Source organism: Chrysemys picta, chromosome 1 (assembly GCF_011386835.1).
Source record: "Chrysemys picta bellii isolate R12L10 chromosome 1, ASM1138683v2, whole genome shotgun sequence".
Taxonomy (NCBI): Eukaryota; Metazoa; Chordata; order Testudines; family Emydidae; genus Chrysemys; species Chrysemys picta.
Window position 1 is genome coordinate 47,188,899 of NC_088791.1, and position 14,174 is coordinate 47,203,072.

Below are 14,174 nucleotides of genomic sequence, written 5' to 3' on the forward strand. Positions count from 1 at the left end.
ACCCCGTTGGGACTGTCGCCTGATGTGCTAAATTTACCTCTGAGCCCTTTTTCCCTGCCTTGTTGAGCCTGACACGCTAGCCTGCTGCAACACAGACCCAGGGTCTGGTCCATGCCCCCAAAACTTCAGACTTTAACCAAAAACTGGTCACCTATCTCCAGCACCCAGAAATCCAGTTCCCAATGGGATCCAAACCCCAAATAAATACGTCTTACTCTGCATAAAGCTTATACTGGGCAAACTCATAAATTGTCCACCCTCTATAACACCGATAGAAAGATGTGCACAACTGTTTGCTCCCTTAGGTATTAATCACTTACTCTGGGTCTACTAATAAACAAAAGTGATTTTATTAAGTATAAAAAGTATGATTTAAGTGGTTTCAAGTAATAACAGACAGAACAAAGTAAGTCACCAAGCAAAATAAAGCAAAAACACGCAAGTCTAAGCCTAATATAATACATTAAGAGACAGATTACAGGTAAATCTCACCCTCAGAGATGTTCCAAAAAGCTTCTTTCACTTTATATTTATTTTTGATTACAAATATTTGTACTGTAACCCCCCCCAGAAGAAATAGTACTTTTCAGTTCACCTAATACAAGTACTGTAGTGCAATCTCTTTATCATGAAAGTTGAACTTATGAATGTAGAATTATGTACAAAAAAATAACTGCACTCAAAAATAAAAGGAGAAACTTTAGAGCCTATAAGTCCACTCAGTCGTAGTTCTACTTCTTGTTCAGCTAATAGCTCAGACAAATAAGTTTGTTTACATTTATGGGAGATAATGCTGCCTGCTTCGTGTTACAATATCACCTGAAAGTGAAAACAGGCATTCACATAGCACTGTTGTAGCCAGCATCTCTAAATATTTACATGCCAGATGCACTAAAGATTCATCTATCCCTTCATGATTCGACCACCATTCCAGAGGACATGCTTCCATGCTGGTGACGGGTTCTGCTCAATAATGTTCAAAGCAGTATGGACTGACGTATGTTCATTTTCATCATCTGAGTTGGATGCCACCTACAGAAGGTTGATTTTCTTTTTTGTGCTTTGGGTTCTGTAGTTTCTGCATCAGACTGTTGCTCTTTCAAGACTTCTGAAAGCATGCTTCACACCTTGTCCCTCTCAGATTTTGGAAGGCACTTCAGTTTCTTAAACCTTGGGTTGAGTGCTGTAGCTGTCTTTAGAAATCTCACATTGGTACCTTCTTTGTGTTTTGTCAGCTCTGCAGTGAAAGTGTTCTTAAATCGACCAACGTGTGCTGGGTCGTCATCCAAGACTGCCATAACACGAAATATATGGCAGAATCTGGGTAAAACAGAGCAGGAGACATGCAATTCTCCCCCAAGGAGTTCAGTCACAAATTTAATTAACACATTATTTTTTTAACAAGCGTCATCAGCATGGAAGCATGTCCTCTGGAATGGTGGCCAAAGCATGAAGGGGCATAAGCATGTTTAGCATACCTGACACGTAAAAACCTTGTAATGCCGGATACAACAGTGACATACGAACACCTGTTTTCACTTTCAGGTGACATTGTAAATAAGAAGTGGGCAGCATTCTTGCCCGTAAATGTAAACAAACTTGTTTTCTTAGCAATTGGCTGAACAAGAATTAAGACTGAGTGGACTTGTAGGCTCTAAAGTTTTACTTTGTTTTGTTTTTGAGTGCAATTATGTAACAAAAAAATCTACAATTGTGAGTTGCACTTTCAGGATAAAGATATTGCACTACAGTACTTGTATTAGGTGAATTGAAAAATACTATTTCTTTTATCATTTTCACAGTGCAAATATTTGTAATGAAAAATAATAATATAGAGTGAGCACTATACACCTTGTATTCTGTGTTGTAATTGAAATCAATATATTTGAAAATGTAGAAAAACATCCAAAAACATTTAATAAATTTCAATTGGTATTCTATTGTTTAGCAGTGCGATTAAAACTTTGATTAATTGTGATTAATTTTTTTAGTTAATCACATGAGTTAACTCCAATTAATTGACAGCCATAGTATAATTCTATACATCAGGTATATATTTGTCTTAAAACTTTATTGTAGGTAGCATGTGTGGTGGTATGTTTAACCCAGGTTACTAATCATATCCACTCTAAAGGATTATGCATTAGTCAAACTGAAATTTTCCATGTACACTCTAAGCCAGAGAGCAATTTTGTTTTTGAAAAAGCTTTAAGTAACCTTTAAGCACCTTTTGAGGACCAAGAAAGTGAGAGAGATACACTTTTGCCATTATAAAAATCTTTTCCTACCTTTTTTGCCAGATTTATTGCCTCATTGGTTTGGGTAGAAGCTTGAAATTCCAAATAGCAGATGATCATTTTGAGAGGGATTTCATATTACCATAGATGGAGGGAGGAGGTTCTGCATGATGAGGATAATTGATATACTCTTATAAAAACCAAAATTATTTCCCTATATCAGTATATGTAGCTGTGAATTTTATTGCTTGTTTAGAATACCCATCAAGATGGCACCCCTTTAAGTTTCCTTGAACAAGGATTCCCAGCCTGGAGGTTGCAATCAGGTGTCACAACTAGAGCTAGTCAGAAAATTTCTGACAAAACTTAGTTTAGTCTGAAGATGCTGATTAACTGGAGCAAAATGTTTTGTCGAATCTGTCGTAGATTTGACAAAACTCTAGCTAAAACACAGTGTTCCAGGGTTGACAACCCTGCAGCAGAGAGCCTTTCAGCTCCCGGAGACCCTGGCTCCAGCTGGGTCTCTTGGGGCTAATTGGTTCCCCCTCCACTCCAGGGAGCAGTGCTTCCCTGCCATGTGGATTGCCCCAGAGCAGCAGACTCTTGGAGACAGTCCAAAGATTTCTAGGCTCCCAACTCTGCTGCAGGGCCCTGGAAGTCATGAATGCCCTGGCTCAGGCAGGGAGCCTAGAAGCCCTGAGACCCTCAGCTCTGGCGAGGCACCCATGTCTGGCAAGATCCCTGTCTTATAGTGGCTGAGTGAAACTGACAAGAAAGTCAATTTAACATATTTTGGTATTTCCAAAATGAAATTTTTGGGGATCTCTGGTTTGCTAGGGTTACCATATTGCAGTCCTGGAAAAAGAGGACACTCCAAGGGGCCCCGCCCCCGCCCCAACTCCGCCCCATCCCCGCCCCAATTCCATCCCTTCCCCAAAGTCTCCGCCCCCAGCTCCTCCCCCTCCCCTGCTTCCCGTGAATCAAATGTTCAGAAAACGGAGTGGTCTCGAGTAGTCAAAGACCCTTCTTCTCCGTCCCCTCCAGTCTGTGTCTATCCTATTGCTGTCTAACCCGCCCCAGCTCCTCATCTGATTTCAACTGCCTCCCACTACCGCTCTGGATTCCTTGTCCCAGTTTCCTGGTCCTGTCTCACTCTCCTCTCTCCCCGCCTCCATCCCTCAGATGGGATGTTCGTTCCAGATTGGCAAAATTATAAGGCTTCCCAACATTTCAACACTTCCCATTCTAAATTTTCAGTTGCTTAACTATAGACTAGTTCTGCCTACAACAAAGCATATTCAGAATTTCTGATTAAAGGGATTATAAGTGTAGCAACCTCCATCATAGCTAGTCACCAAAGATTGAACCCGAGCCATCCAGACTTAAAAGCATGAGCTTCTACTACTTGAGTTCAAGATATAACTCCCTTAGCTGGTTAGCTATACAGTTATCCTCTAAAAATCCACCAGAGGAGGACACAAAACACATGTTGGACAGTGAATTACAAAAGTGCCAAATATTATTATTAGACCTGCAATACTTTTCACAATAAACATCAGCGGGGGATAAACTGGGAGTTTAAGAATATTTGGAAAACAATTTTAGAATAACATTCAGTGCTGTGGTTTAAAAGAAAAAAAAACCTGCTAAAACTCATAATTTAGCAGCATTCAGTGTTTGAAAAAAACAACTTCTAGGAGGGATACAAGTTAAGAATGTTGAAACAGGAAAATGTTTAGTTACCACTTGGGCAAGGTGGTGTGCTATGTAATACTTGCAAGATTTCACTGTAATGTTTTACAATATATAGCAGCGCAATGCTGATTCCATTGATATTGTTGAGCAATTCATGCTGATTTTATTTCAGCCCACATCTTAATAGTTTGGAATACTATAGATCACAATTTTCAGCTCAGTTGGTCTGAACAGCAAATCGCTGTTAAAATTGCTATGCTCTAAATTTATATTAACTACAATTTTATAAACCTGCATGTCAGAGAACTGTGTGCCACTACTACTAGACAGTGGCATAAGGCAATTCAGTGTGAATCACAGAAATGTAGAACTGGAAGGGACATCAACAGGTCATCTAGTCAAAACCCTGCACTGAGGCAGGACTGAATAATAACAACTAGACCATCCTTGACAGGTGTTTGTCTAACCTCTTAAAAAACTCCAATGACTGCTATTCCTTAACCTCTCTAGGTAATTTGTCCAGTGCTTAACTATCTTTACAGTTAGGAAGTTTTTCCTAATGTCTAACCTAAATCTCCCTTGCTACAATTTAAGCCCATTGCTTCTTTTTCATGCATGTCCTGAGCGGGACGGGGGTGGGTCCAGGCAGTGGGATTGGGGGGAGGGAGGTCGAGGGAGTCAGTGGGTGTGTGGGGATGGACCGGGGGAAGCAGGGTGGAGGAACTGAGGGGGACATGACTGGGACTGGGGCGGGGGGTTGAGGGGGATGGGACAGGACTGGAATGGGGGGAGTAGGGTAGGGGCTGAGGGGAGCATGAATGGGACAGGGTAGAGAGAGCTGTGTAGAGTGGGGTGGGGTGGGGCGGAGGAGACAATGGGGCTGGGCTGGGGAGGGTCGGGGGGTTGGGAAGAGGGACAGGGTCTGCAGGGGATGAGACAGAGGGGAGCAGGACTGGAATGGGGGGGAGTTGAGGGGGTGGAACAGCAGGGGGAGTGATGGGGGTGGGATGATAAGGGAGGCTGAAGAAGAGATTTGGGGTAGGGCAAGGCTGAGGGCAGTGCGTTGGGGGGAGCAGGGGGAATGTGGGGGAGGCTGTTTGAACGGGGGCAGGGACTGAGGGCAGTGGGTTCGGGGTGGGAGGTAGAGGGGGGATTGCGGGGGAGGCTGAGGGAACAGGGTCAGGGTGGGGGCTGAGGGCAGTGGGTCGGGTCTACACTGGCACCTCTCAGCATTGCCGTGCCGGGCGGCAGACCTGCACCAGCGCTACCCTGGCAATGGAAGAGTCCTCAGTTGAAATGCAGACTTCATGACACAGACCCTCCTTGTCACTTCAAACCTGGCGCTGCTCTGGTCAGTCGCTAGGCTCTTGTCACTTTCAAACCCATGCAGCGTATCTTTCAGTGCTTAAGTTAAGAAAAGCCTCTGCATTTTGTGAGGGCTTCGGCATTCACTTTCCTACTTGACAAACTGTCTGCCTGACACATTGCTCCCAGGGCATTCATCTTTATTCATTATCGGCAGGTCCATCAGATTAAGGAGCAACACAGGGGGAAGCAACACAGTGGTGTCATGGATTTTTAATTTTTCAAACCACTTTGGCCTCAACAGCGATAACAGCAAATCTGGACAGAACAGATGGGTGTCAGGATGGGTTTGGGTATTTTTTTTTTTTAAAGTGAAAATGTTTGGGTCTGAGCAAAGGCTGCAAACTTCCCTTTGGAAACCTCTGCTGATCTTTTGCCCCAACTCTATGTAAAGTTATAAAATTCTATTGTATAAGACACGTTCCAAATCTAGGAAAACAGCTTCAAACTAGTTCCCCAGAAACAAAAGGCTACCCAGCACCTCAGCCAGGTGTCAGCGTAATCAAATGGACTATAACCTAATTAAGTGGCTATTCTTTGGCAGGAAAAAGGTGAGTGGCGCTGGTGGTGCCGGCTTGCCGCGGTTCCCCCAGCACGGCTGCCCTGTCAGCGCTTTTGGGTCTTCAAATAGCCGCCCGGGGAGAATTTGTAAAAGCTAAAAATGTCCAGGATTTCCCCCCGGACGGCTATTTAAAGACCCAAAAGCCGGACACGTCCGGGGAAACCCGGACATATGGTAACCCTAGGTTTGCCAAAATATATTTGGCAAGTTTTTGCTTTCATTCCAAATTAGAATGAAAGCAAATGTGGAAATACAGAAACTTATCCTGAACTGAAACTCCCAAGCTTTGCCCAGCTCTAGTTGGGACAAAGTGGGAAATGGCAGGGATGTTTCTGACTAGATTCTGGCTGAATGAGCTCCAGGGGGCTCCTGATATGGAAAAAGTCAAGAAACACTGGTTTAGGAGCTATCTTGAACATAGAAGAGTATGCGTATTGAAATTCAAAAGCCCAGGATAAAGTCCTTGGCCTCTGATAAAGATTCTTTTGTAAGAATTTTAAAAATTTTAGTCATATGCAGAATTGAACTCTTAATAGTTACTACATTTTAATAAATCTAAACATACAGTCCTGGGGAAAACTACTGGCCTTTTTGAAATCAATGGGAGTGTTCTATTGGCTTTAGTAGGGCCAGACTTTCACCCCTAGGTCTTAAAAGATATTCTTTTCATAATTCTGCTGTCATAGTCAAACCGTATAGTGTATCTTTGCTTGATCAGATGGTGATTGCATTTTTTAGCGACAGCAAGTATTCAAGTGTCGACAAGACAAAGGCATAGGTTCCTGCCCAAAGAAGCTTACACTCTAAGCAGAGTATAAAAAATGGATGCACAATGCAGAATGTGTCTCAAAAGATGGTTGTATGATTATGTGCAGTTGTTTTGTAATATAAAGGCTGGGTGACAGTATAACTCCTGATCTGAGATAGTCTTAGTGGGATTCACAGAAGAATTAAGTTTAAAAAAAAAAAAGATTTGAATGAGTAGGTGGTGGCTGTCTGGTGCACTGTGTTAGGGAGGGAGTTCCAGGTGTGGGAATGAGAAGGAATGAATGCTTATAGGATAAGAAAGGATGTGTTGAAGCATGAACCATTGGTGTAGGACAGAGGGCAGGAGAGGGTGTGTTCATTTGCTTGCTAATTTCTATAATAATTTCTAGAACGTTACAGTGTTTTCAAATTTGTGATGGAGCCTGTATTTTGGGTACACACTAAAGGGTTTATCTTGGTAAAGAACCCTGATAGGTCCCTACGAAACTAACATAATGGAGTGAAAGAAGCTAATGTAACTCCAGTCATTCTGTTGTAATCGTTTGTGCTGGTACTAGTGTCATATTTCATTACTTATTCAAGAGAATGCATACGTCTGTTCACCAACAAAGTGTTTATTTGGGGGAGAGAATTTTATCGGTATGTAATATCTAAATACCCATCTGTTAACAGATAGCTAAAAGTTGGTTAGAACACGAACTATGGAGACATTTTGAACCTTATACTGTCCAATGAAATCCTGCATTCTAAATGGGATCTGGCTGTAGTCTGTTACCTAACAAAGATGAAATGATGCAGTATTGTGTGCTGCAATGTCATTCACTGAAAAATGTATCAAATTAATAAAAATTGTATTGTGGACTCAGCAAAGCATTTTTGAAGAATTTCTTCTCCCCATTTCCCTCAATATTCCAAAAGATTCCAAGTTTATCTCCGAGATCAAATTCTTTAACTGACTTCATTGGGCTAAAGTGTCAACCTACTGGCTTCAGTGGGACTATTCATGTAACTGCTTACCAGTGTGAGTAAGTAGCTGACTGTGTGGCCCAAGATAACTAAATCTGCATTTCAGAGGATTTGTAATCTTAAGTAAAGCCTTAAATTTTTCACTCACTACAGAGTAGTGAAATTTTGATGCTTATCCAAACTATAATAGCTACAGTAAGGGATAGATTTTTGTTTGTTTGTTTCCCAGAAGGGAATTTAAATATTTGGTTGAATAAATCATAATTTTAGAAACAATTCTTAGATCTTAATTTGTCTGATCATTTGGTTTTAGTCTCCAGAGACATCTGAATTATATCAACCACCATTTTAAATAGTTCAGTAACCTGTAAATTAAACTTTAATTAAATAAAATACTGTGTTCTTTAAAATGTATATACAGTACTTCTCTGGACATTGTCACTATAATCCCACCTTTTTATTTAGTATGAGCAGAGATGAATATTTAGTTGAAAATGGGACTTGAAAAATCAACTTGCTGAGGGTGAGTTGGCAATTTTCCTGGCCGAGTGCCATCATCTTCTGGAGAACCAAAGCCTTAATTTTTTTTAAAAAGCCAATCATTACATTACAGACAAGTGGTACCCGCTTAAACTTTCCACATATGTGGCAACTATGTAGCATTCTTTAGGTGAAATACTCTACTCTCAACCCCTCCGCCCCTCAAAAATCCATCAATTGTGTACTTTCCTTCCAATAAATACACCAATTCCTTCCTGTTCCCCATCTCCCAAATCATCTGCTGGGAATGTTAATGAAATTATTCTTTGGGATGCATTTTAAGCTTACTTGATTCATTGTTCTGTATAAAACTGTGTGTGTGTGTGGGGGGGGGATCTCCCACTTCTCCCTTAATGTCGTTATGCAGAGGTGGAGCCCAGCTGCCTATGCCTTTCAGTCTTTGCAGTCAGCTGGCATTAGTTTGATTTTAAAGATATATCTTCACAGGGAAAAGGATTAGAGATTGATCTATTACTACTTTTAACAAGGGGCTTGACAGGCCTGATCCAGCTTATTAACGTTGTTTCCACAGAGAAGATGACAAACCTTTCAGATACAAGCCTTATATAAAGATATTTTACAATAGAACTAGGGAAGAAAGTGGAGTCCTTTCAGCCGAGAACAATATTTGGAAGCAGGACTAAAGCAAACACTTTTGAAACTTGGATGAGAGCATTCCTGTGCTGCAAGCTAAGAACTAATTTTAGCTTGATGGGTCAGATAATAGATGCTGCTAGTTGACAGCTCAGCATAATTAGATCAGGTGCATGACACCTGAAACCAAACTTTCTTCTTTATTTACATATGCTTTGCCAAGTCATTATGATAAACGTGCTTCATTTCAGCATGTTGATTCCTATGCATGACAATCTGATGTATTGCTGTATTAGCTGGGTAAAACTTGCTTGGTTCTTGGTGATACTACAGCTTGAATGTTGATGAGGACAATGCTGCATGCTTCAGCTTATTCACAAGTTAGTTGTATATGAATTCATTGTATAAAAGCTATTATTAAAGGATGGCTGTTTTCCTTTTTTCCCTGGATGTTAATTTGATCTGTGAGTTCCAGAGTGCCAATTGAAAGATTCTGAGTTACTAGCAACTTCAGCTATATTAGATTATTAGCTGTGTCTGTAACAACTTGAAAATAAGTTAGTTTTATTTCAGTTAACGTACAAAACCAATCTCCCTCCAAACATGAAGTAATGCTCAGTGTATTAAGGGTAGTCTGCAGAGGACTGAGCCACTTTCTCATTGAAAAATAATCTAGAGTGTCAGACTCTGTCAGATGTACTTTTTCCATGACTTTCTTCAGTCACACTAGCAACATTAGTACAGCTGTTGCTGGCGCGATTTGCCCATGAAGGTGCTAATTCCTTAGTGGTAAAATGGCAAACGGAATGACTTTTGCTGGACAAGGAGCATGATTTTCTGCCTGTGGGTGACTGTAACTGAAGTCTCAGGGACAGTCCTAATTGCAATCTGATAAATCACGGTAAATTAATATTTGCTGGTGTATTATCATTGACAAATGCTGCTGCTACTCTTCACTTAGCAGTCCCTTCGGATTTCCTATTATCCTTTTTATATTGCTACTGAATACTCTCTTGTTAATGAAGAGCAAACTAGTTTGGGGCAATAGAGGTGGGCAGGATGGGTTGTGAGATGCTGGGTGTTGCTGTTAAATCATCATAGGGCTCCTGTCACTCATAAATCTAGAGCTTTAGGTTTAGCCACTGTTGTCTGAGGACCTCTTTTGATATGGGAGATCAAAATGAAACGTGTAGTGTAAGAGCTTGGTTAGTCATAATGACTTTGTTTTAACTTGATCATCCTCATGATGATCAGGCACAGGAAGGAAATTTTACTGTATGTAAAACATCTATCACGGTTGTCAACATCTAGGGTGATAAGACGTCCCAATACTAGAGGCTTTGTCTTTATATAGGACCTTATTACCGCCACCCCTCCTCCACTCTATCCCAATTTTTCTGGTCTACCCTATCAACATCACCCACTCTTCCCAGATATATTTTTTGCCCTCTTTCCTCCTCCCAACAAAGCAGAGGAAACATTTACAAGTAAGAAAACGCTAATTAAGATGTTGGGCAGTTGAGACAACCTTATCATTTTACCAGCATTTCATGAAGATTATCCCTCCAAGAGATTTACCTAACGTTCCTTCCCTTTTCAGAGTTCTCTGTTGTGTATCTGAACTGGACTTACCAAATGGGTAAAATGTAGCCTCCAAAAAATGAGCGACAGCAAGTAGAATCAAACTTCTGACCTGCAGTCCTTTTCCCTGTCCTGTTCCCCTCCTGATATGATGCAAGTTTCATTTCCACTAAGTATTAGATAACAGTGGCGGACTAAAGGAACTATCCTAAGAAAAATAGTATTTATTACCTTTGAAACAAAATAGTGGATAGGTCTAATTAAAATGAGAGAGAGAGAGCACACGTGCAGGAATAAGAAAAACATTTCAGAAGCTGTCCAAGAAACTGTCAGCCTTCTACTGGAGGAGGACCTGGGATATCATTGGGTAACAGCAGGCTACTCAAAAGGCATCATATGTAATGAGTTTCTTTTTATAGCAACCAAGGCCAAAAACCACTGATTTAAAAATGAACTGCTCCATATCCCATTACCAATTCCCTAGGCCATCTGGTTCCCCGGATTACAGTTTACATGAAATATATTCACTGTACAGTATCTTCTTACAACTCTGAAATTAGTGTTATTTATCATCTAGTTTAACATAAAATCCTTCCTCTGTAGTAATCAGAAGTACTGAAGTGAAGCAGTTATTGCAAGTGAGCTCATTTAAAGTATATTGCTGTTTGCCCTGACCCTCTATAGATCAGCTGTTAATCCATCTGTGCAGCAAACTGTTAATTGCTGGAAAGTGAAAAATTCTAGTATGATGGAAGCAAGAAACAACTTTCTTACTGAAGTCAGAGTGAAGCTTGCAAGTTTGCAAGCACTAGACTTTTAGTTGACTGTAAATATTTTCCCAGAGTTAGTAAAAATATTAAACAAGCAAATGCACTTCAAAAGTGTGGTGGTTCTTGTTCTTTCTGTACATGTACAGTAGATAAGGTTAACCTCTTAATATGTGGTGATTATGGTGGGGTGAGAGGAAGAGACTTTCCAGCTGTATAGGAAGGTCAAGCTAAAGAAATTATAAGGGTATTCAGAGAATGCAGAATTTATTTATATATTTATTTATTTTAGCCAGTCGTGCAGATAAACAGCATAGGAAGAGGACGCTGCAGCATGAGAAGTGCTAGTTAGCAATTTTTGTTTGACGTGTATATGAGGCTGATAGGGAAATACTGAAGTGGTTTAGATTGTATTGCCATCCACAGAGCTAGGTAACATTGTTTTCAGCAAATAGTATATTTGCTATATTTATATGGGCGACAGGGGATGGATCACTTGATGATTATCTGTTCTGTTCATTCCCTCTGGGGCACCTGGCATTGGCCACTGTCGGAAGACAGGATACTGGGCTAGATGGACCTGTAGTCTGACCCAGTATGGCCAATCTTATGTTATTTAAAAAAAAAAAAGGCAAAAAAGGGTGAAAGCCATCAGAAAATGAAGCAAAATGAAAATTCATAAAATTTTGTTTTGGATAACACAACACCCTGGAAATTAAACAAAATCCCTGTACATTTAGTTTTGCTTTGTTTTTTTCGCTTTGGATGTTTTTTGAAACCGAAATCATTTTTCCCCTCATTCGTTTGAGTGAGTAACTGAAGAAAATCAGTTTTGGTTTTAAATTAATTTTTTTCTGGATTTTTTGGTTTTGTCCTCAAATATTCCAACGTTTTGTATCTCAGCTTATATCTAATGGTAGAATACTGGAATTTGCTTAAGTAATACAGCATGTTCTTAAAAGATTGAAACAACAATGTCCTGTTAATAACGTACCATGTTGAAAAGCTGTATTTCATACATTAATGAGACTTTACCTATACATTTTTATTTCAGTTGGAAATGGAAAAGTCTCAGTTACAGATGCTTGAGCTGGAGCATAAGAAGTTGTCTGCTCGCCTTGAAGAAGAACGTGGCAAGAATAAACATGTAGTATTGATGTTAGTGAAAGAATGTAAACATTTGTCTGGCAAAATTATAGAGGAAGCCCAGAAACTGGAAGAAATAATGTCAAAATTTGAAGAAGAAAAAAAAAAGGCTAATGAATTGGAGGAATCTCTTGCAGCTGAGAAACAAAGGAGTACACAAATGGAAGCTCAAATGGAAAAACAGCTCTCTGAGTTTGACACAGAAAGGGAGCAACTGCGTGCCAAACTTAACAGAGAGGAAGCACATACTAGTGACCTCAAAGAAGAGAGAGATAAAATGAGAAAAATGATTGAGCAGTTAAAAAAGGAAAATGACATTAAACCAGACCTTTCTCTCACTTGTAGAAATAAAGATAAGGGTTTTGTTTCAGTATCTGTTGGAACAGAAGTCCCAGCTTCAAGAACTATTGCCTGTCAGACAGATACAATGCCGACGGACATTAGCACTGAAAATGTTAGGAAGTTGCCTTTGACTGTGCCTGTAAAACCTTCAGCAGTGAACTCTCTGGTTTCTGGCAGCACAAAAACGAATGTATCCGCCAATGCAGCATTTGTGAAACCAGTCATTGATAGGCACTCTTCCTGTAGTGAACTGATTGTCCCATCCACAGCTCCTATTCTGACTCCAAGTCAAAACAGAATTGAGGAAAATGGACCAAGTACTGGCTCATCACCAGATTTTACAAATAGCACTTCCCCCTTTCCAAGCAATGCTGCCCTCTCCGTTTTTCCAGCATCAAGTATTGCATCTCAGAACCACTCACTAGCTTCGTCTATGCACAGTTTACAGTCACAGTCTGCCAACACTACTGTGCATCCAGGCCTAAATCCTCGAGTCCAAGCAGCTAGATTTAGATTTCAAGCTAATGCTAATGATCAAGACCAAAATGGAAACACTACCCAAAGCCCTCCATCAAGGGATGTCTCTCCCACTAGTCGTGACAACCTAGTTGCCAAACAGCTAGCTCGGAATACTGTCACCCAAGTCCTTTCAAGATTTACAAGTCCTCAAGGTGGTGCTACTTTGCGGCCTGGAATGTCACATTCAGTGGAAGTTGGCACCTATCCCCCAGTTGGTAGAATGGGTTTAAAGACTCCCAATGTATCAAGAATTGACAGAGGAAATCCTCCACCTATTCCTCCAAAAAAGCCAGGGCTTTCGCAAACTCCTTCTCCACCACACCCACAGCTTAAAGTTATTATGGATAGTAGTCGATCCTCTAACATAGGTGTAAAATTTGACAGCAAAACCATGATTTCACCTCCTTCCAGTTCACCACAAGGAATCAGGGTAATAAATGAGGAAATTATTTCTAAGTCCTCACCTCAGCTGCCACCAAAACCTACTATAGATATATCTATGGCATCTGCAGGCTGTGCCATACCAGCCATGGCCACATCTCAGGTGGGTGCCTGGCCTTCCCAATCCCCTGGACTGAACCAACCTGCATGTTCAGAAAGTTCCTTTGTCATTCCCACCACCATTGCCTGTAGCTCCTTCATAAACCCTATTAGTGCTTCATCCTGTAGACCATGTGATTCAGACAGCCTACTGGCAACAGCATCAGGTAAAGGGATTGATATACTTCAAACTATCTCCCTCTAAGAATGTTCTGTCTTTTTCTCTGGCTCTGTCATTTGCTTTATTTATCTTTTACAGCTTTTTCTCTAAACTGATTTATCTTTTTTTAAAGTGGAAATTTACATGTATATTATTTTTTCCAAGTTTCAGGGGTATGGGAATTTATCTTGCTTCATAATTTTTTTGTTTTTAACAATGATCATAAGTCAGTTTCCTTTTAAGGAAGCCTTCATTTTAGTGAAGCCTTCATCCTTAATAAGGGAATGAAAATTGATGTTTTGAGCAGATTGGCCATTCTGAGCAGATGTTCGGAGAAGATTCTGCAATAATGACATACTCCAGAAAAGGGAGATTCCTTAATAATACTTCTG

General features: G+C 40.4%; 1 protein-coding gene across 1 annotated transcript in view; it reads left to right on the plus strand.

Annotated features, from left to right (window-relative positions):
- CTTNBP2 (cortactin binding protein 2) overlaps positions 1-14,174 on the plus strand; it is a 196,976-nt gene that overhangs the window by 63,247 nt on the left and 119,555 nt on the right. Inside the window, 1 exon segment of the mRNA XM_005285758.5 lies at positions 12,130-13,789. Coding sequence (XP_005285815.2) covers positions 12,130-13,789 — 1,660 coding nt within the window.